Genomic DNA, 23,583 nt, shown 5'->3' with positions numbered 1-23,583 from the left:
ACACAGGCCACATATTATATTATTAATTTTATACAAAATGTCCAGAATAGGCAAATCCAGAGACAGAAGATATAGTAATGTTTGCCAATGGATAGAGGAACGGGAAAATGAAGAGTGACCACTAATATGTATGGGGTTTCTTTTGGAGAGATGAAAATGTTAAAGAATTAGATAGTGGTGACAGTTGCACAACCTTGTGAATATACTAAAAACCAGTGAATTGTACACTTTAAAATGGTGAAATCAATGCTATGTGAATTGTAATCTCAATAAAAAGGGAGGGAAGGAGTCAGCCAAAGTGGTTATAGTAATATTAGACAATGTAGATTTCAAAGCAAAAGATATTACTAGGGTTAAAGAGGTCATTTTATAATGACAAAGAAATCAATTAATCAAGGGAACATAAAAATTCTAAATGTTTATTCACCTATTAACGGAGCTTCAGAATACATGATACTCAGAGAATGGCATAACCTTATTAGTGAATGGACCAAGAATGAGTGTCCAAAGCTTACTAATAGGTAATGATGTTTCCCAAAACTCCAAGTGCTGTCAGACCTGAAGGCAAGGAATGAACTGACAAGCTAAAAACGAGGTCCAGAGGGAAATCCACAGGTAAAATATGAGAATAAAATGAGGAGGTAAGCAGGTGAGTTAATGTCATCAAACCAAAATGTTAGAAAGATCTAGAGCAGTTTTCCCAAGCAAATGATTCTCTCCACCTTGGCCTGTCCTTCAGTCTCTAATTTTTAGGATTCAGGGGAGAAAACCAGAAGGGTTAGCAGTGTCCACAGCAGAAATTGGTGTGGGAATCACTTAACACGGGACATTCTAGAGAAAATCCCAGAAACACTTACCAATGAAGAAATGATAATCATGTAGAGAGACAGAGGGACCACTTTAGTTTAGGTAAATTTAATGATTATAACGGCTGTTCATATAGCAGCAAAGAGATGCATTTCTCCATTTGACATAAAGTTGCTTCACCACTTGCAGCTTGTCTTCAATGCTTCATTACCTTTTTCATTAATGACCAGTCATATCTCCCTTCCTGGTGGCAAGGACCACCTACATCAACTCTGAAGTCATCACTCAGGTGAGCAATAGGCTGAGGAGTCCTTCAGAGTGGTCCTGCAGAGCACATGTCCTCTAAGTGTCTGAGAGCTGGCGGAGGTAATCTGAAAGAAAATCAGTCAGGAGAAGGCAAGGTAACCAAGACTGCACCACAGGTATATAATGTGGAGCCTCCAGAGGAGAGGCCACCACAAGGGACCTGATGGAGACGCCAGGCCAGCAGAGACTGTGTGGTTCCCGTATGCCCCAATCCAGGGAGGAAGAGGTGTTTGATGCAATGGTAATGCATATGATTTTAAAAAGTCCAAAATTAGTCAGTCCCAAACAGCCATTTCTTTTCTTTTGGGAGATGGCTCCTCCCAGCATCAACCAAGGTTCAGCTGTGAGCTGCCCATCACAGACCCTGCCCTCCTAACTCCTGGGGTAAACTGTAATCCAGGCTGGACCAGTCAAATCCTTCCTTAGGATATTTAAGGCCAAAATTTGGTGAGAAAGGCTCTCTTTCATCTCTAATTAAGAGCTAAAAGCATGTGACCCCAAAGGTACCAGTGGTCTCATTTCTCACCATGAGAACAAGTCAGTCCATTAGTAAATATTTATTGAGTATTTAATATGTTCCAGGAATAGTCTTAGGTGCTAGAAATATTAAGATGAACAAAAGAGATGTTTTCCCTGACCTCAAAGGAGCTTTCGGGAGGGGGGGGGGGGAACACAGACAACAATATGTAAAGAAACAAACAAGGATGATTTCAGGCACTGAGAAATGCTATGAAGATAAAATGGACTAATGTAGTCAACAGTGACAAGAGCAAGGCGGAAGGAAAGCTGCTCTAGCACGACAGTGGCCAGAGAAGGCCTCTCAAGGAGGTGATGTTTGAGAGAGAATCTGCAAGTTTTAGAAAATGAAGCCAGGCAAAGATCAAGGGCCTCCCAAGCAACACAGCATGTACCAAGTCCCTGACATTAAACTAGGTTGAGAGACAAAAAGGAGGCTACCAAGGCTGGAGGAGAGGGAATAAGAAGAGTGGAGGGAATGAGAGGCTGCAAAGGAAGCTAGGACAGATCTAAGGAAGCTAAGGCCTTGGACACCTTGCATTTCATGCTGGCTCCAATGAGAAGCCATTGCAGGGCTTAAGCAGAGGAGTAAGTAACCTGATCTAGAAAGATCACGCTGCCTACTGTGTGGCAGACAGACCAGAGTAGGACAAGAATGGAAGCAGGAAATAGGAAGCCTCTGGAATTTTCATGCATGGTTGGTGAGAGTGTAAAATGGTACAGTCACGCCCTCGCCGGTTTGGCTCAGTGGATAGAGCATTGGCCTGTGGACTGAAGGGTCCCAGGTTGGATTCCATTCAAGGGCACGTACCTCAGTTGCAGGCTCCTCCCAGACCCAGGCCCGGGCCCTGGTTGGGGCTCGTGCAGGAGGCAACCAATCGATGTGTTTCTCTCACATCAATATTTCTCTCTGTCTTTCCCTCTCTCTTCCACTCTCTCTAAAAGTCAATGGGAAAATATCCTCAAGTGAATATTTTTTTAAAAATGGTAGTCACTCTGGCTATTTCTTTTTTTTTATTATTGTTTATAGTATTACAGATGTCCCCCATTTTCTCCCCATCCCCTCATTCCACCCAGCTCCCACCCCACCCCAGGCCTTCACCACATTATTGTCTTTGACCAAGGGCTATGCATATATGCATATAAATTCTTTGTTAATCTCTTACCATCTCTCCCTCCCCTCTCCCCTCGGCTATTTCTATTATACAAACCCTATAACCCAGCAATTCCAAGCCATATACCCAACAGAAATGAAAATGTATGTACACTAAAACACATGTACAGGAACATCATAGCAATCTACACTAATAAAAGAGAAATATGCAAATCGACCATACCTCTGCAGCGCCAATCAGGAGTGAGTATGCAAATTAACCCAACAAAGATGGAAAGTTAATTTGCATACACAGGTGCAAAGCAGCCGAGCGGGATGCCTGCTATGAGGGGGAGGCCGTTTGGGGCAGAGGGAGCTACAGGAGCAGGCAAGTCTTCACTCCCGGCTGCCTGGGAGTGAAGACTGCAGGCTCCCGGGCGGCCAGGAGCAAAGACTTGCAGGCTCCCGGGCGGATGGGAGCAAAGCCAGGGGAAAGAAGGCCTATTCTTGCACAAATCTTCATGCAACGGGCCTCTAGTTCTACTCATAATAGCTCCAAACTGGAAACAACCAAAATGGCCAACAACAGTATAATGCATAAATAAGTTGTGGTATATTCATATAATATGGATAAATACAGGGGTAGGCAAAATTAGGCTTACAGTTGTGAGTACCTAAAACACAGAGTTAATAAAGCTATTGTAATAATCATAACTTGCATGTCTTTTTCCAGACAAACAACTGCAAACCTACTTTTGCCCACTCCTGTATAATTATGATGAACTGCACAACATAAGTTTGAAGGAATGAAGACAGGCACCAAAAATATATACTGGCCTGGCCGGTGTTGCTCAGTGGTTGGGCACTGACCCATGCACCATGAGGTCACCAGTTCAATTCCCAATCAGGGCATATGCCCGGGTTTCAGGCTCAATCCCTAGTAGAGGGCATGCAGAAGGCAAATGATTGATGTTTCTCTCTCATCCATGTTTCTATCTTTTTCTCCTTCTTCCTTCCTCTCTGTAATCAATAAAAACTTATTTGCCGAAACCGGTTTGGCTCAGTGGATAGAGCATCGGCCTGCGGACTGAAGGGTCCTGGGTTCGATTCCGGTCAAGGGCATGTACCTTGGTTGCGGGCACATCCCCAGTGGGAGGTGTGCAGGAGGCAGCTGATCGATGTTTCTCTCTCATCGATGTTTCTAACTCTCTATCCCTCTCCCTTCCTCTCTGAAAAAAAAAATCAATAAAATATATTTTAAAAAAAACTTTTTTTAAAAACTTTTAAAATTTATATGTACTGTATGATTCAATTATATAGTAATAAAAAAAAACAGGCAAAACTAAACTATGGCATTAGAAATCAGGATTCAGAACAACCGGTAGGACCATAAGGGGGGCTTTTGGGGCCCTGAAAATATTCTATTTCTTGACTTGGGTGTTAGTTACATGGGTAGGTTCACTTTATGATAATTCATCAAGTAGTATACTTATAATGTGGCAATTTTCTACATTTATGATATCCTATATAATAAAACAGAAATGGCGGCAGCCACGAAGCTGGAAAGAGCAGGAGGCTAGGGTTGCCCCCGGTGATGAAGGAAGCCAAGCTTTCCGCACACCCTGGCTGGCCCAGGCCTCTGCTTAAGGCTACAAAGTTTCAATTATAGAAGATACATAAATCCCCCCAAAAATGGCTGCCACCACGGAGCAAGCAGAAGGCTTGGCTCCGCTCCAGGCTACAAAGTTTCAATTGTAGAAGATAAAAAAACCCCAGATACCAGGGCCTCCACTTGGGTCGCCAGGGGGCATGGCCGGCCTGCAAACCACCACAGGCCCCTCGCCCAGGCCGCCCCACGCCCCAAGGGAACCCCAACCCTGATCTGGGACACCCTTCAGGGCAAACCAGCTGGCCCCCACCCGTGCACCAGGCCTCTATCCTATCTAATAAAAGAGTAATATGCAGATTGACCATCACTCCAACACACAAGATGGCTGCCCCCATGTGGTCAAAGATCCTGCCTCCATGTGTACACAAGATGGCCACCACAAGATGGCCAACAAGGGAGGGCAGTTGGGAGGGACCAGGCCTGCAAGGGAGGGCAGTTGGGGGCGATCAAGCCTGCAGGGGAGGGCAGTTAGGGGTGACCAGGCCTGTAGGGGAGGGCAGTTAGGGGGGACCCAGGCCTGCAGGGGAGAGCAGTTGAGGGGGACCAGGCCTGCAGGGGATGGCAGTTAGGGGTGACCAGACCTGCAGGGGAGGGCAGTTAGGGGTGACCAGGCCGGCAGGGGAGCAGTTAGGCATCAATCAGGCTGGCAGAGGAGTGGTTAGGGGGTGATCAGGCTGGCAGGCAGAAGCGGTTAGGGGCAATCAGGAAGGCAGGCAGGCGAGCAGTTGGGAGCCAGCAGTCCTGGATTGTGAGAGGGATGTCCAACTGCCCGCTTAGGCCTGACCCCACGACTGCCCGTTTAGGCCCGATCCCACCAGGCCTAAACGGGCAGTCGGACATCGCTTGAGGGGTCCCAGATTGGAGAGGGTGCAGGCTGGGCTGAGGGACACCACCTCCCCCCCCCCCCCCCCAGTGCATGAATTTCGTGCACCGGGCCTCTAGTACTTTAATAAAACAATTCAATTTTAAAATACAGAAGCAGAAGACCAGTGAAGAGGATACTGCAATCTCCCAGCCACAAAACGATGGTGGCTTGGAAATGAAAAAAAAATGGTCAGGTTCAAGATATACTCCATAAGAGCTGAAACAGATGGACTGTGGATGGGAGTACAAGAAAGTAAGTCTCTAGGATGATTCCTAGATTTTTGCTTTGAGCATGTGAATGCTGCTATTTATTGAGATGGAGAAGTCTTAAAAAGACAAAAATTGCAGGAAAGTGGGAAGAATTCATTCTATTTTAGCCACATTAAGATGCAAGAGAGAAAGGAAAATGAAATTATCTTGAGATGATGGGAAGGATGGAAGAGAAGTCACAAGGAATAGCACTGACAAAAGATGCAGATGCTTCCTGTAGAGTACAAGGTGAGCAGACAGCATGTATGTAGAGATGGGAGCAAGCTGGTGGAAATAATGATGACACAATGAGGTTTCATCTGACTGTATCTATTTTCTCTATAAAATATATGGCAGACATCAGCTGAGACTAGGGTTTGGATAGGTAGATGAAGATTTAAGAAGAGAGTGGGTGCCCTACCTGGTTTGGCTCAGTGGATAGAGCGTCACCCTGTGGACTGAAAGGTCCCCAGTTCGATTCCAGTCAAAAGCACATGCCCATGTTACAAAAGGCCACATTTCTCAGATTCTTTGAAGCTTGGTGAGGTATGTATTATGGCAGAAATAGTGTGTGGAACTTATGCAGTGTCCTGAAAGAAAGAGGGTATGCCCTTCCCCTTTCTTCTGCCTCCTTCCTGTTGCCTAGAGTATGGGAATGGTAGCTGGAGCAGCCACACTGTATCATGAGGCAACCTTCAGAAAGGAGGCAACACACACAGAGATCACAAACAGAAAGGCCCTGGACCCATGATCATGGAGCCATCACAATCGCCAGTCCTGGACCTTCTATATCTAGATTTTTATAAGAAAATGCTTACCTTATTTAAGCCCCTATATTTTGAGTTTTCAATCATCATCATCTGACCTATTCTATATAATACAGATTAACTTTGTGCTTTTCCCCAGAAATGTTCAGTTGATAGGGTGGCAGATGCATATAATGACTTTTACCAGGGTTAAGGTCTAATTCAGCCGTGGGCAAACTACGGCCCGCGGTCCGGATCCGGCCCGTTCGGCTGTTCTATCCGGCCCACGGAGCCGAAAGAGCGGAGGGTTCTCTTGCTCTCCCCTCCGCTCCTTTACTTTGAATTTATATTAGTTCACACAAACACTCCATCCATGCTTTTGTTCCGGCCCTCCGGTCCAGTTTAAGAACCCATTGTGGCCCTCGAGTCAAAAAGTTTGCCCACCCCTGGTCTAATCAAATAAGTACCACAGAAGAGAGATAAGAAAGTGAAATTTATGAGGGAGTGGTACAATGGTTAAAGCACAGCCCAGAAACTTTAAGTGAAGACAAATGAGAACAGCAGAGATGAGCAACAGAGAGAAAAAGCCAACAGATCCCTGGTTCCTTCTTCATCTTAATGCTCCCACTAAATCTTACTTGTGGGGCTTATGTCACTTAGGAATAAAAGAGAGTACCAAGCAATACAGCATAACTTTCTACCTTCCTTAACAAATGGAGTTTTTCCAATTTACAAAAGAATATCATGCTAACACTAAAACCCAGCCCACCAACCTCATTCCTTTCTTCAAATAACCCTTAGCTACAGTGTAAAGACAGGAAGAGGTTTGGGAAGGCAACTGAAAATCAAAGAAACAAACATTCAGAAGAGAGAGAAATAAGAAAACAAGACAGTGTGAAAAAAAAGAAAAAAGAACAAGTGTAGAAGCCTATGAGGGATTGTTTCTAGATCAGTCGCATTGCTGCCTAGTAGGAATTGCTCTACTTAGAAAATGCCTAAGCACTGTTTAAGTAAAACAATCCCCAGTCAGGACAAGGACAGAAGGGAGTGGGATCATAGTCACCAACTAGCTAATTGACTGTGTTATAAGTTTTTGTCAGATGGACAGACAGAAAAAGTTCTGTGTTGGTAGATATTTCCTGGTCAATCCAAAAACATTATATGCCAGGGAGTGAGCCTCCCTCAGTGCAAGCCATGGACCATGGCGCCCATGATTTAAGACGAAGGTGACAGTAAGAGCAAGTACAGAAAGCAGAGCAGAAAGTAAGGCACCTTACTAAGAAATAAGTAAGAGAACAAAACACTGATCAACATAAGCAGAAAAAGAAACACCTCTCTCCGCTCTCTTTTGCAGATGCTCCAGAGCTCAGTGTTGGAGAAGCAGCTTTGCTCCTGCCTGCCTCATCAGTGTGTGTCCTGCCAGCCTCTGGTTCTGGAGCAAAGTGGACATGAGAACCAGAAGGAAAGGAATATGGCAACAGAAGACCTGTGAGTTGTAAGAAGAAAAGGAGAGAAGAAGAAAGTAGAGGAAGGAGAGAAGAAAGGAGGACTATCCCAGTGAAGGGGAGGGGAAGGGGGAAGAAGAAAGGCGAAATTCCACAGCCATTCAGCTAGATCTGTCAATCTAGAGAAGAGACCCAGGAAACTGGAGCACATGTAAGTTCGGGATGCCTGGAGCATCAGAGACCTTGAAGGGCACGCTTATCTCTGGCAGAGAGAACTATGAGAAAGACTGAATAGTACAATGGTTAAAAATGTGGACTCAGGATCTGAGCCGCCTCAGTTTAAATCTCTACATTACCACGTGCTGGTGTGTGACCCTGAGCAAGCTACTTAAATTCCTGGTGCTTCAGAGAACTATCAACCCACTAAAAATCACTTATACTTCCTGGCCTCTCTGCACCCAGAAACTATATGCTACCATGTACTCCAACCTCACCAAATTCCCAAAAAGAGAAGAAAAACAAGAAGGCATTAGTTAGAAACAGTCTAAAGTTTAATTCAAGGTGCTCTTCCATTGTTTAGATTGAAAAGAGATTTTTATTTTACTAAAGAATTTCTCCAAGAAAAAATTTCATTCCCCTGTATTACCCAATCCAACATCCCATTCACAGGGCAAGCAAAAAGCCCAAAAGGACACCTTACCTTCACCAGCACATAGTCCCCAGGCTGAGCTCTGACCCTGAGCCCAGAGTCAGTGGTATCCTCCATCTCTACATCAGGGAATATCACCTTAAGGTTTCCATCATTCCGGCCGCACAGCTCAGTGGCAGAGCGTTTACTGAGCTGCAGAAAGAACAGAGGAGACTGTATGAAACTGTCATAGTCATCAGTTCTTGGAAGGCAGAAAGTACACCTTCTATGTCTCAGACCGCCCTCAAGGGTCTTACTCAGAGAACATTCCTAAACCAAGGAATCTCTGAATAAGACTAAGTGTTTACCACTGCACCACCAACAAGGGCAATACGTGGCACATAACAGAAATTCAATGAAGTTTTGCTGACGCTATCTTAGTGAATGACTCAATCAATGAGTCTGATTACAGAGCTCGTTTCAGCAGGAATGGACCTCAAATAGGCCTGAAACCAGGGACTTATGGGTGATGCTCTTCGCAAACCAACTTTCACTTTACCCAGCAGTTTCAGAGTAATCACTCAGGAATATTCTGGGATTGTTTGGCCTGGGTTACATGCCCCTGATGAATAGGTAGACTTGAAACCAGAGTCTCCATCACACATGTAGAAAACAAGGCCAGGAGAATAATAAACCCAGAATGATGGAATTAACTTCTAGACTATACACAAATCTTTTTCTTACAGCCATGATGAAGTAACAAAAAACAAATTTATCCTCAAGCCTTGAGTAACCAGGAAACTGGACAAAAGGTATGAAATAACTTTTTTCAGATTTTGAACAGAGATCACATAAAACTGTGATCCCCAAGAGAGGGAAAACAAATGAGATGAGCCGTCCAATCACCCCTGCGTTTTGCCAGAAGGCACATGCAAGACGGAGAATGCAAAGCAAGGAGGGAGATCTCAAGGCAGAGCATGGTGATTTTCTCTGGACTGAAGGATTGGAGTACAGGAAGCCTGCATAACTAGAAACTATGGGGCAAGTTCTAGACAGGAGGGAGATAAGCAGAAAAAAGCTATGGAAGTGTGTAAAGGGATCCCTTGAGTCTTTGCTGAATACTAACTACTACATGCTCCTCTACAGAGGGAAACTCCATGAAGTCAGGCAAAAGAAAGTTATTGAGAACTCCCAGAGCTCACATGGGGCTGTGAATCATTTGATCTACCTCTAAAGAGTCCTCATTGATTCCTTGGGACATGCAGTACTGACTCCAGAAGAGCCAAAAATTAGTAATGAGGCTAAACCATCCCTATAACATAAAAGCTTTTCTAACAAAGCTTAAAAACAAGCCTTGCCAAAACCGGTTTGGCTCAGTGGATAGAGCGTCGGCCTGCGGACTGAGGGGTCCCGGGTTCGATTCCGGTCAAGGGCATGTACCTTGGTTGCGGGCACATCTCCAGTGGGAGGTGTGCAGGAGGCAGCTGATCGATGTTTCTCTCTCATCGATGTTTCTAGCTCTCTATCCCTCTCCCTTCCTCTCTGTAAAATATCAATAAAATATATTTAAAAAAAAAAAAAAAAAAAAAAAAAAAAAAAAACAAGCCTTGAAAGGATCAATGGAACTGTAAGTAACACCACTGCCTATCAGGACAAAGCCAAACGCAAAATCCAGACACTCATAAGTGAACACTGCAATGTCCAACATCCAATCAAAACTCACTAAATATGCACAGAAGCAGAAAAGTGTGACCTACAATCAGCAGAAAAATCAGTCAATAGAAACACACCAATGGAGTTCTGGTCAAGATGACAGAGTAGATAAACACTGTGCTCACCTCCTCCCACAACCACATCAAAATAACAGGAAATTATAAAACCACCACCCTTGAGATGAGCTGAACAGAACTCTTATGACTAAAGATACAAAAAAGCCACATCAAAACTGGTAAGAGGGGTGGAGATGCAAAACAGACTAGTCCCACACTCGTGTGGCAGTTAAGATTCAGGAGAAAACTATGCTATACACTAAAAAGTAATATAATACTGAATGTAAACTATAATTTAATTTTTTTTTTTTTTTTTGAAGATTCAGGAGGTATATCTCAGCCTTGGAGGTTCCCCTGAGGAGCAAGGGGGCCCAGTCCAACACTGGGCTCCCCAGCCCAGAGCACCAGTGCCAGGACTAGAGTCCCTACAACATTAGGCTATAAAAAATCAGCAGGGACTCGACTGGGTGAGACAGAGAACTGCTGTAGACCCAGACATCCTCTTAAAGAGCCCACGCAGAGCCGTACTCACTCATACTCACCCTAAGCTCCAGTGAAGAGACAGCAGCTCAAAAAGCACCAGGGACATACAGGGAGGAACTGAATTGTCTAGCTTCAGAACCAGGACTGAAGGGAAAGCACTCCCCCAGACAGAATTGCTGGCAGGTACCATGATTCCTTTGTTGAGCCCTCCCCACACACAGCCCACAGGCACAGGCAGAGGAGGGTGCCAAGTCTGAGCGTCCATCAAACTGCCTACCCTGGTGATTGATCCCCTGAGACCCCACCCCAACCAACTTGTGCTGGAGCAGAATCTCTTTTAGTGGCAGTCCTACACAAGTGGCCGGCTTCAGCCAGTGCTGAGGGCTTTCCTAAAATCTCTCAAAGGCCCACAAACCCCAAACAATGGCTGGTCTTGGCATATACTGTACCTCTTGTTAAGCGGACCCAAGCCTGGCACTAGTGGCAGCCGACCTCAGCTCTCAGCTAGCCTCACCCAGGCATTCTTAAGCCCAGGGCAGGCAGCTACCAACTGCGTATCACTTTGTAGCTCCTCTGAGGTGGACCCAGGCCAGGCACAGGCAGCAAATGACTGGGAGGCCTAGACTGAGAGCCCCTCCCAAGAAACCCAGAAACAAAACACCTGGTGGCTGGCTTCAGCCCAGAGCAGCACACAATTAGCTCCACAAACAACACATACAAAGGGTGAACTCGGGAGGCACCAGAGCCCTGCTACAGCTAATTCCACGCCGTGGGGTCAACCCCCTCACTACAGCTCATCTGCTGTAGTCACAGCCAGTCAGGCTGGAAGTCAATCACACCCACTGATGTGCCGACAGCAATCAAGGCTCAACTAAAACAGGAGGGCATACACAACCCACACAAAAGACACCTCTGGAGCACCAACCTCCCAGCCAAGGAAATCTGCACCACTGGGCCTCACTGGAACCCACTACATAAGGCCACACTGCCACAATGGAGAGATGTAGCAGATGTAACTAACACATAGAAAATCACAGGGAGGCAGCCAACATGAGGACACAAAGGAACATGTCCTAAATGAAAAAATAGGACAAAACTCCAGAAAAAGAACTAAACAAAATGGAAGCAAACAATCTACTAGATACAGAGTTCAAAACACTGGTTATAGAGATGTTTGATGAACTTAGGGGAAGAATATATGAAATCAGTAAGAACTTGCATAAATAGATAAAAACCATAAAAAAGAACCAGTCAGAAAAGAAGAATACAATAACTGAAATGAGATCCTGGCCAGATAGCTCGGTTGGTTAGAGCATCATCCCAATATGCAAGGTTGTGGATTCAATCCCCAGTCAGGGCACATACAAGAACCAACCAATGAATGCACAAATAAATGAAATAACAAATCGATATTTCTCTCTCTTCCTCTCACTCTTTCCCTCCCCCCTTCTTCTCTTTCTCTAAAATCAATAAAAAAATTTTAAAAAGAATCTACCAATGAATGCACAAATAAGTGGAACAAGAAATCAATGTTTCTCTCTCTCTTCCTCCCTCTCTCTCTCTAAAATCAATGAATTAAAATAAATAACCAATGAAAATATATTTTAAAAGGTAGATGAAAAAACATTTTTTTCAGACCAATAAAAGCTAAGAGGATTCATTACCAAAAGATCTGCAGTACAAAAAATGTTAAAGGAAGTTTTTCAAGCACAAAGGAAATGATAGCAAATACAAACTTGAATGTACACAAGGGATTAAAAAAGGGGGGTACATATAGAAGATTTTTTTCTCATTTAAAAAAATTTCTTTAGAAAATAATTGTTCAAACAAAAATATAAATATATTTTGGTATATAAAGTAAAAATCTATGACAGCAAGAGCACAAAAGATAAGGGTAAAGGACAGAAGTACATTACTTTAAGGGTCTTACATTATACAGGTTGAGTGATGCCTTGACTGGGGTTAAAACAACTGGTCAAAAATCCAGCCCAGCTGGTGTGGCTCAGTGATTGAGCATCAACCCATGTACCAAGAGGGTGCTGGTTCAATTCCCAGTCAGGGCACATGCCTGGGTTTCAGGCTCAATCTCTGGTGAGGGGTATGCAAGAGGCAGCCAATAGATGTTCTCTCTCATCAATATTTCTATCTCTCTCTCCCTTTCCCTTCCTCTTTCTCTAAAAAATAAGTATAAATGTTTAAAATAATAATCCAAAGAGCACATAATCTGCCCCTAGAAAATCAAGCTCTGACTACATGTATCCTTAAACCTGACTACTAGTACATGTTTTCTTAAGTGACCAAAGACACAAGAAGGAGCCCGGCTGGTGTGGCTCAGTGTTTGAGCATCAACCTTTGAACCAGGAGATCACGGTTCAATTCCCAGTCAGGGCACATGCCAAGGTTGCAGGCCTTCTCCAGTGTGGGGCGTGCAGGAGGCAGCTGATCAATAGTTATTCTATTTCTTCATGTATAAAAGGAGGCTAATAACAGCACTACCTCCAACGACTGTGGTGAGACTCAATATGTTGATGACCATTAAGTGTATATTTCCTGGCAGACATAAGTGCTCAGTATACATGAGTTATCTTTCTCTTCTCTGCCACTCTGGCTACAGCAATCTAGCCCCAAGTGAATAATGGCTTATGTGGGATGCATAAGAAAACCTTGTTCTGGTTCATTTAATTACTATGGGCTCTCTGTGGGGCTGATGAAGTCAGGAACAAAGATTAGCAACATTTCAATACTTAACCAACCTTCATTCATTCAAAAGACAAGTACAGTATACCTTTTGTGACGAGAACTGGGAATATAATAAGACCTAATTCCTACTGGATAAAATGTAGATTGCTAATAGACATGAACATGTACATCTCCAAAATTACAACTGACACAAAGCTCTTAGTGAGGCAAACACCTTTCAAAGTATTAACCAGCTCAGTAGCACCATCCATCAGCTACAGCTGGACCGAATCACAGGAAAATCCCTAACCTAAGCCAAATTGATCAGGTTCCCACTCCTAGAAATTTGAATTAGGGTTGAGAGACAAAACTTTGGTCTGTGAATAGCTGGAGTAATAACATGAAAATGCAAGAATTACAGGACTGCTCTATTCTGCCACACAAATGAAGAAGCAGGAAAAGCAGGTCTAAGAAGACAAGAAAGTCTGAGCCTCAAGGGCTTCCCAGGCTGGATAGAGACCCTTCCAGACACCTGACAGTATTCCTGCCCTTGGGCTCCATAAAGTTTTGTACCAAAAAAAAAAAAAAAAAAAAACCTCTTAGCCTAAATGACTTGAACAAATTTCTCACTGTTACTCACTACCAGAGAGTCCTAACAAACACAAACACCAGGCAATTGGTGGCTTTGATGCTGCCATGCATATCCTGAGGCATGGAGCAGGAGTCTCCTTTCCCAAACCAGAACTCAGAAAAGGTCACAGAAAGGGCCCTCTCTCTTTTCCCTCCCCTCCACTGGCTGCAGCATGCAGCTTCACAAATGGTCAGGTTCCCAAACTCACCCCTAATTCCATCTGTTTAGTGCTCTCCCTAAATGATGGCAAGGTCCCCAGGCTTGACCACAGAAGCCTACAGAAACCACAAACTTCCTGAAATTCAGTACATTTCTAAGAAAGGATTAAAGACAGACAGTAATTTTGATTCTAAAAATATACATATGATACAGCTTCCAGAAAGATGGAGCACACATACTTTTCCCTAATGCTTTCACTTAGTACAAAAACATCCTTCAGAAATGAATGGAGAAATCAAGACATTCTAAGGTAAATGAAAACAAAGGGAATCTGCTGCCCGAGTGTCTAAAGGAAGTTCTCTAAACCAACGGTCACCAACCTTTCGGACCTCACAGACCACCAGTGGTCCGCGGACCATCGGTTGGCAACTGCTGCACACAGAAAGGAAACAATAAAAGAGGGAACCCTGGAACATCAGAAAGGAAAAAAGAACATCTACACAGAAAACTACCGAAAAACACCTAGGCCTATTAAATGAATTCAGCAAGGTCACAGGATACAGATAAACATCCAAAACTCAATTATGTCTATATTATAGCAATGAACATACAGACACCTGAAATTAAAAACAACAGCCAATTACAATACCTTACAAAAAACGAAACAGGAAATACTTAGGTGTACATCTAACAAAACATATACAGGATCTGTATACTTGACAACTATAAAAACTGATAAAAGGAATCAAAGAAAATCTAAATAAAGGGAGTCATACTGTGTTACAAAAAATAAAATGTATGTAGATACATATGGTCTCACCCCCTCCACCAGCACCAGCTGGGTACAACCCACAGAGGTCTTGTTGGCTTTCGTTGCTTCTTCTCGGAAGACAGTGATAAGTTCCTCCAAACGCCTTAATTTTACCTCTTCCAGGACATCATCCTTCAGCCTGTGATATGCCCGTGTCTTCTATGAAAAAAATTTTTTAAACAGGGAGGTCACCAAAGACCTATAGAATCCACAGCGGGAGACCATGATCATTCCACCTGCAAGTTACAGACATGTATACAGGAAACCCAGGCCATACCCCAAGGGTTCTCTAGTTCTGAGAGCCTTCTAAGAAAAAAAGGTAGCTATGCAGTGGAATCACCGTTTTTGCAAGGCCTAAATTTTATATTTAGCACATAAAAAGTAGAGACTCAAAATTGTTTTTGACATTTTTATAGAATGTCCTAAGAATAAAAATTATATTTGTACATATACTAAGTAATTCATGTACCAAGTTACTTAGCCACATGGTTATAAAGTCACAAGATGCAAAGCAGCCTAAATGTTTATCAATAGGTAACTAGTAAAACAAATTATTATTTACACAATGGGATATTACACAGCTATTAAAAAATAATAAGATAGTTTTATATATACTAATATGATTGCTCTCCAAAATATACTTTTTTTGAAGATTCTTTAAATTGATTTTTACAGAGAGAGGAAAGGGGGAGGGAGGGAGAGAGAGAGACAACGATGTGAGAGAGAAACATCAGTTGGTTGCCTCATGTATGCGCCCCAAGTAGGGATCAAGCTCACAATCCAGGCATATGCCCTGACCAGGATTCAAACCGGCAACCTTTTGGTGCACAGGATGACGCCCAACCAACTGAGTCACACCAGTCAGGGCCCCAAAATAAACAAGGTACAAATGAACATGTATAATAACTTTGGGGTACAAAGAATACATATAAATATGTTTTAAATACATGAACTATCTCTAGAAGTTTGCAGAAGGAACTGCTAAGAGCAGCTGCCTTCAGGGAAGGAACTAAAAAACTAGGCAACCTAGACCTAACTGGTTTGGCTCAGTGGATAGAGTGTCGGCCTGCGGACTGAAGGGTCCCAGGTTCGATTGCAGTCAAGGGCATGTACCTTGGTTGCGGGCACATCCCCAGTGGAGGTGTGCAGGAGGCAGCTGATTGATGTTTCTCTCTCATAGATGTTTCTAACTTTCTATCCCTCTCCCTTCCTCTCTGTAAAAAAAAAAATCAATAAAATATATTTTAAAAAATAAATAAAAATAAAAAAACTAGGCAAGCTGGGAAGAAGGAAGAATTTCTCACTACATATGATTTTGACCTTTTGAATTTTATACCATGAGCATATATTACCTAGTTCAAAAAAAAAGAAAAGAAAATTCATCCTTGGCCAGCCATTGTGGCTCACCTGGTTGGGCATCATCCCAGGCACCTAAGGTTGCCAGTTCAATTCTAGTCAGGGAACATACAGTGGTTGTGGACTTGATGACCAGTAGGGGGTGTGCAAGAGGCAGCAGATGGATGTTTCTCTCTCTCCCTCTCCTTTCCTCTCTCTCTAAAAATCAATAAACTATTCTTAAAAAAAAGTAAAATGTATTCTTGAAAAGCCTTTACATCATCCAACACCACGGTATGCGTGCCTGTTTACACACACACACACACACACACACACACACACACACACACACACAAGATCATAACAGCCCTAACTAGTTTGGCTCAGTGGATAGAGTGTCAGCCTGCGGACTGAAGGATCTGAGGTACGATTCAAGTCAAAGGCACATGCCTGGGTTGCAGGCTTGATCCCCAGTAGGGGACATGCAGGAGGCAGCCAATCAATGATTCTCTCCCATCATTGATGTTTCTATCTCTCTTTCCCTCTCCCTTCCTCTCTGAAATCAATAAAGATATATTTTTTAAAAATTGTAACACAGTTGGAGAACCAATGAGCTAGACAAAAATATGGAATAAGAGAAAAATCAATATACTAAAGTCTGGGTATTCAAATCAACTTGCCTTTGAGAGAACTACAAAATCCAGAAAAATATGGAAAATAGGTAGAGAATCCTAAAATGTAATTCTCTTACAGGGTTTACTCTATTCTGTCTTATTAACAATTTACCTCTATTATACACTGTCTTAAGTGCTTTATACATATTATCTTATTTAATCCTCAAAACAACTTGAGTTGGTACTAATGTTATCCCCATTTCACAAATGAAGAAACCAAGGACCTTTCCCAAGGTCACATAGTTATTAAATGAGAGAAGAGTAATTTAAGTGCTTGCTCTCTTCTATAGGCTATTGATTAAGTCTCTATAACCTAAACCCTAACCCAGGAATTAGATCCCAAAGTGTACACTCATATTCAATGCCCAATGCCCATAGAATATGCTTCCATAACACACTGAAAACCCATTTCCCAAATCTAACATTATAAAGAATTCCTATGGCATGTTTGTGATGTTCATAGAAAATAAGCAACAGCTCCTCTGAAGCTTCATCCCTGAAATAATTCTGTAAGAGACATGAATATACACACCAGCCCACTTACACTGCCTACAGAACACGAGACAATGGGCTTTAAAATAAATGAGTTAGCTTGACTGATGGCAGCTGAGTTAATAGTGGCTAAGGTCACAGGTTCATTCATTCATCAGTCAGCTTTCCTGAGCCCATGGCAACAGAGGCTCCTCAAACTCCAGCCCAAACACAAGGCAAGTTACCCGCAATGTGACTGTGGGGATAAGAAATGACCTAGGCCAGTGGTCGGCAAACTCATTAGTCAACAGAGCCAAATATCGACAGGACAACGATTGAAATTTCTTTTGAGAGCCAAATTTTTTAAACTTAAACTTCTTCTAACGCCACTTCTTTAAAATAGACTCGCCCAGGCCGTGGTATTTTGTGGAAGAGCCACACTCAAGGGGCCAAAGAGCCGCATGTGGCTTGCGAGCCGCAGTTTGCCGACCACAGACCTAGGCAATTCATCCCTACCACCAAGGAAAAGGCAGCATACCAGGACTATCCCCTTTCTGCAAGAAGAACATTATTCTCTGTTTCCTTCCCCATCTCCTTCTGTATTGTTTACCTGGAAATCTGTAATAGGAAAAACTCCAAAGTGGGTATCAGTGAGTTCACTTGACCTATAAAAATGGAAACTAAAAATAGTTGAGGATGGCTGGGAGGATGACAAGAAGCCTCTGTAAAACAAATCATGTCTGTAGGCCAAAAGGAAGTTCTGCATGTTGAGAAATGAGTTCAGATTTCTTGTAAAGAGAATAATGTCCCTCCCTCCCCATTCCAATTCTAAACAATCTATATTATAAAAACCCAGTGGCCTGGGAGAAACCAAGATGGCGGCATAGGTAAACACCTAAACTGCTGCCTCGCACAACAATTTCAAAACTACAACTAAAAGACAGAACGGACACCATCCAGAACCGCAGGAAAGCTGACTGAGTGAAAATTCTACAACTAGAAGGAAGGAGAAAAGCTCACAGAGAATTGGAGGTACGGCAAAGGGTCTTTGTGCGCGCAGAGAGGAAGGGCGGCGGAGTGCCTGGCTGGCTTTCTCTGGCGGAAGGGGGAAGGGAGCCCCCGACCGCATTGAACCCCAGTTCTGACTGCACTGAACACCTATTCCGGGCGAGCCCCTGGGGACCCACGCTCTTGTGGGGGGAGTCTGGACTCTCGGGCGGAGACTCGGGAGCCGGGGAAGGCGGAAGACTGAAAGTCCGCTCGCGCCAGTGCGCACAAAGGCTGCGGGAGGCTGCCACAGGCTTTCCCTAGCGGAAGGGAGTGAGAGGCTCCTGACGGCACAAAACCCCAGTTCTGACTGAAGTGAGCCCCAGTTCTGACTGCAGTGAACCCCAGTTCCAGGCGAGCCCCTGGAGACCCACGCTCTTGTGGGGGGAGTCTGGACTCTCGGGCGGAGACTCGGGAGCCGGGGAAGGCGGAAGACTGAAAGTCCGCTCGCGCCAGTGCGCACAAAGGCTGCGGGAGGCTGCCACAGGCTTTCCCTAGCGGAAGGGAGTGAGAGGCTCCTGACGGCACCGAACACCAGTTCTGACTGAAGTGAGCCCCAGTTCTGACTGCAGTGAACCCCAGTTCCAGGCGAGCCCCCGGAGACCCACGCTCTTGTGGGGGGAGTCTGGACTCTCGGGCGGAGAATCGGGAGCCGGGAAGGCAGAGGACTGAAGGCACACACGTGCTAGCAAGGGCAAGGCTGATGGGAAGTCAAGACTGAGACTCCACCCCATCCAAGCAGAGCACAGAGGCTATTGCAATTTGGCAAGTCTAATCCTATAAGGCTGTCTCCAGCACCGGACTTCTCCCAGCATAGACACAGCTGATCCTTACAGCCAACTGGCCTGGAGGTCAATTCTTCCCAGTGATACCAACAACAATAAAGACTTAATTACAACAAGGCTGTACACACAGTCCACAAAGGGGTGCACCAAGAGTGTCCACCCCAGGTTAACTGGGGAGGCAGACCCACTGGGCCAAATTGGAAACCTAGCACACAAATCTACCAACTCAGGGAAGCAGTGAAAATGCGGCGTCTAAGAATCAGATCACAAACGAAAGAAACGGAGGAAAACAAACGACTGGATATAGAATTCAAAACCACGGTTATAAGGCTTTTTAAGAATATCCTAGAAAAGGCCGATAAATATAACGAGACCCTCGAAGAGATGAAAAAGGACCAACTAGAAATTAAACATACACTGACTGAAATAAAAAATATTATACAGAGACCCAAAAACAGACAAGAGGAACACAAAAATCAAGTCAAAGAATTGAAATACAAAGAAGCAAAAAACACTCAACCGAAAAAGCAAAAAGCAAAAAAAAAATCCAAAAAGTTGAAGATAATGTAAGAAGACTCTGGGACAACTTCAAGCGTACCAACATCAGAATTATGGGGGTGCCAGAAGAAGAGAGAGAGCAAAATACTGAAAACCTATTTGAAGAAATAATGACCGAAAACTTCCCCCACCTGGTGAAAGAAATAGACTTACAAGTCCAGGAAGCCCACAGAACCCCAAACAAAAGGAATCCAAAGAGGACTACACCAAGACACATCATAATTAAAATGCCAAGAGCAAAAGACAAAGAGAGAATATTAAAAGCAGCAAGAGAAAAACAGTTAGTTACCTACAGGGGAGCACCCATACGACTGTCAGCTGACTTTTCAACGGAAACTATGCAGGCCAGACGGGAGTGGCAAGAAATTTTCAATGTGATGAATAGCAAGAACCTACAACCAAGATTACTCTACCCAGCAAAGCTATCATTCAGAATTGAAGGGCAGATAAAGAGTTTCACAGACAAGAAAAAGCTAAAGGAGTTCATCACCACCAAACCAGTATTATATGAAATGCTGAAAGGTATTCTTAAAGAAGAGGAAGAAGAAAAAAGGAAAGATAAAAATTATGAACAACAAATACATATCTATCAACAAGTGAACCTAAAAATCAAGTGAATTAAAAACCTGAGGAACAGAATAATCTGGTGAATACAATAGAATCAGGGGCATAGAAAGGGAGTGGACTGATAATTCTCAGGGGGAAAGGGGTATGGGGGGGTTCATAAAGAGTCTGGACAAAAATCATACACCTATGGATGAGGACAGTGGGGGGTAGGTAAGGGCAGAAGGTGGGGTGGGAAATGGCTGGAGGGGAACTATGGGGGAAAAAAGGAGAAATAATTGTAATAATCTGAATAAAGATTTATTTAAAAAAAATAAAAATAAAAAAAAAAAAATAAAAAAAAAAAAAATAAAAACCCAGTGGCCCTAATGCCATAACGACCAAAGACCAGTCACCAGGAGGCTGCGTGCGTGGCGAGGCGTGTGTGGGTGGGTGGGGCTGCGCGCAAGGGGAGGCAAGGCGCGTGCAGGTGGGCGGGGACTTGACACTGGGTCTCACGGCCGCAGCGCAGTGGGGTCTGGGGTCCCGGGTCTCACACGATTTCCTGTGGGTCTGGGTCTCACGCGATTTCGCGCACTGGGTCACTAGTCTAAACATAATTTCAAATATTCTAATAAAGAGAAATGTTGGCACAGATAATTATTTTTTATCTCTAATTGCTGAATTATGTAAAATAGCAGACAGGTGGATTAGATAAAATAAAGAAATGAATGGTAAGATCCTTGTGGTTTCTCAAGGACTGCCTTGCTGCCATTTATTTTTCTTTCCAGTTATCTACTGTGAACCCCAAACTAGTCCGAAATGATGTCAGTCTTAGCACAGAAGTAGTTACTCCCTATCCCAGAGCTCACCTGTCTCATGCTGTAGGCAAAGAGGAAGCCTATGTTGTACTGAACTTCCCGAAGCAAAGACACTGTCTGGAGGTGATCTTCCTCTGTCTCACCACAAAAGCCAGCAATGAAATCACTGCTGAGGCTCACACCTGCGACACACAACAAAGGACAAAGGACAGCTGCTTACTTTCAAGAGAGGCTTTTGGAACTTGTAGGCTACAGAGGAAGGGATAAGAGCTTTCCTGGAGCTATTCAGCCCATGTGCAAGTGTAATCAGGTCACTGCGGAGAGAGGGGGGAATAGCCCTGGCTATCTACAATGTTCCCATGCCAGAGCCTGGCTTCTCAGTCTACATTTCCCTCAGTACTAGAAAAGGTATTTTCACTTCAAATGTGGGATTTAGGAGCACAGTAGGAGTCCACATTTTCAAATTGGTCCTACTTTGTACTTGTAAAACATTGTAAAAACATTGCAGTGCCCCATTCAAATACACTTTTGAAGTTAGTTTAACACAATGTTCATTTAAAATAGTAACAATGACTACTATTTACTGAATACTTACTAAGTGTTACACATTACTATCTACTAGTATTTAACTTAACCTATTTAATTATCCCAAAAATCCAATGAGGTGAGTAGTATTAATTGCATTTTATAGATGAGAAAACTGCAGCCCAGAGAACTTCCACACTATCCTGTCCCATCAAAATGAAAGTATTTATGCATAATACAAGTTACAATCACTAGAAATTTGGACAAAATGTCGACATTATCAACCAAATCTAGAGTAAAAGACTACAGAGTAATTTTATTAGGAGGAAAGAAAAAGGGTTAAGATAAATAAGAAAGGAATAATCTCTAAGTACACATTTTTAAAGATATCAATTGCCCCCAAATCAGAACTAATTCAGACCATATATAACTTTGCCAACTAATAAAAAAAAAAAAACAAGGTCTCTCCCATATGCTCAGAAACACAAAAACTATAGAAAATGAATCTCTTTATCCTTGAGGCCATAAACTGATCCACATTTCTGAGTATTTCTAGCAAGACCAAAACATTAAAAAATCAGAACGAAGTAAAAGAGAGAGAAAGAGCCCTGGCTGGTGTGACTCAGTTGGTTGGAGCATTGTCCCATACACCAAAAGGTCGTGGGTTTGATTTCTGGTCAGGGCACATACCTGGGTTGCAGGTTCGATCCCCGGTTGGGGTGCATACAAGAGACATTCAATTGATGTCTCTCTCTCATATAAATGTTTCTCTTTCTCTCTCTCCCCCTTCTTCTAAGAGAGAGAGAGAGAGAGAGAGAGAGAGATTAAGAGAAGCAAAATGATTGTAAAATGTGTCACAGGTACTGCCACAGGTATTGCCTGTATCTGACTAAGACTGTGGTCACTGTAATGTGCTCAGTAGAATACATTTCTTAAATGTACCTGGAATAGACTCCCTGATATGATGAATTAACTCCACATAAGCTTCTCTTGAATAGCTGCAATAAAGAACAAAAAGAATCTTCTTTAAATGAATGCTATTAAAAGATAACACTATGAATTACCACATGTAATCACTTCTCACCCACACAGGACAGTACAATCAGTTAAACTATCCAAAAGATCTTATGATCCAAAACTTATACTGTAACCTAATTTAGGGCCTATGAATGTTTAGTTCAAGAACATAAATTATTTTAAATAGCCTTCTGCATTTAACTAATAATGAAGATAGATTAAACATTTCAAAGGATCTAGATGATTTTATATGCTCTCTGGTTCCAAGATTATGGCCAGAGGGATATCAAGGTCACCAAGAATAATTTGGAGGTTGTCAAGGACTTATTTAACAGTGTTTCCAAGTCTGCCTGAGAACTCTGACCTTTGCGGCGGGGGGGGGGGGGGGGGGGGGGAGAGGAAGGCCAAATAAATAAATAAATCTCTAAAAGTCTTTGCCAATGTCAAAAACACTAGTTCCATACAGCTTGCCATCCGTCACATTCTCCTTTCAGTCTTTTCTCTGCAACATTTATTATTCCCAAAGTAAGTGAATACATAGAGCTATACTAAATTCCAAGACCTAAAAAACTTTAATGTTAAAATCTCAGTGTGCCACATGGTAGGTGCTTAATAAAAAAACAGGCTAAGCAAATGAAATGAGTGATCCAGTCCTTAGTCTATACATTCTTAGTGAACAAAAGCAAATTACAATGTCCCTGGGTTTATTCATATAACAAATATTTATTGAACAGTTACTATGTGCCACACACTATGCTAGAATTTTAGACACTGTTTGCTCCTAAAGGAGACATTGAAAAGTCTGTACCCCCTCCGCATGGCTTCCAATACACGGCTACTTCCACTCTGGGCTGGTAAGTGGATCTGTTTACAGATGTTGTCTCTCTCATGAATCAGCTGCAGAACCTGGTCAAACAGAACACAATAAAGGTCATCAAAGTCTCACCAAAGA

General features: G+C 43.1%; 1 protein-coding gene across 2 annotated transcripts in view; it reads right to left on the bottom strand.

The window, feature by feature from the left end:
• Positions 1 to 899: 899 nt before the first annotated feature.
• Positions 900 to 23,583, bottom strand: part of CDK5RAP1 (CDK5RAP1 mitochondrial tRNA methylthiotransferase) — a 46,881-nt gene continuing 24,197 nt past the window's right edge. Inside the window, exons 9-14 of one of the 2 annotated variants that reach the window (XM_080684183.1) lie at positions 23,440 to 23,537; positions 22,557 to 22,612; positions 21,141 to 21,271; positions 14,865 to 15,014; positions 8,396 to 8,536; positions 900 to 1,178 (exon numbers count right to left, since the gene is read on the bottom strand). In XM_080684183.1, coding sequence (XP_080540309.1) covers positions 1,089 to 1,178; positions 8,396 to 8,536; positions 14,865 to 15,014; positions 21,141 to 21,271; positions 22,557 to 22,612; positions 23,440 to 23,537 — 666 coding nt within the window. In that variant the 3' untranslated portion in view covers positions 900 to 1,088. The remainder of the gene's footprint in view (positions 1,179 to 8,395; positions 8,537 to 14,864; positions 15,015 to 21,140; positions 21,272 to 22,556; positions 22,613 to 23,439; positions 23,538 to 23,583) is intronic. The other variant, XM_080684182.1, reaches the window with a different exon arrangement.

This window comes from Plecotus auritus, assembly GCF_963455305.1.
Source record: "Plecotus auritus genome assembly, chromosome: 8".
Classification (NCBI taxonomy): domain Eukaryota; kingdom Metazoa; phylum Chordata; class Mammalia; order Chiroptera; family Vespertilionidae; genus Plecotus; species Plecotus auritus.
This window is presented reverse-complemented; position numbering and strand designations above follow the sequence as displayed.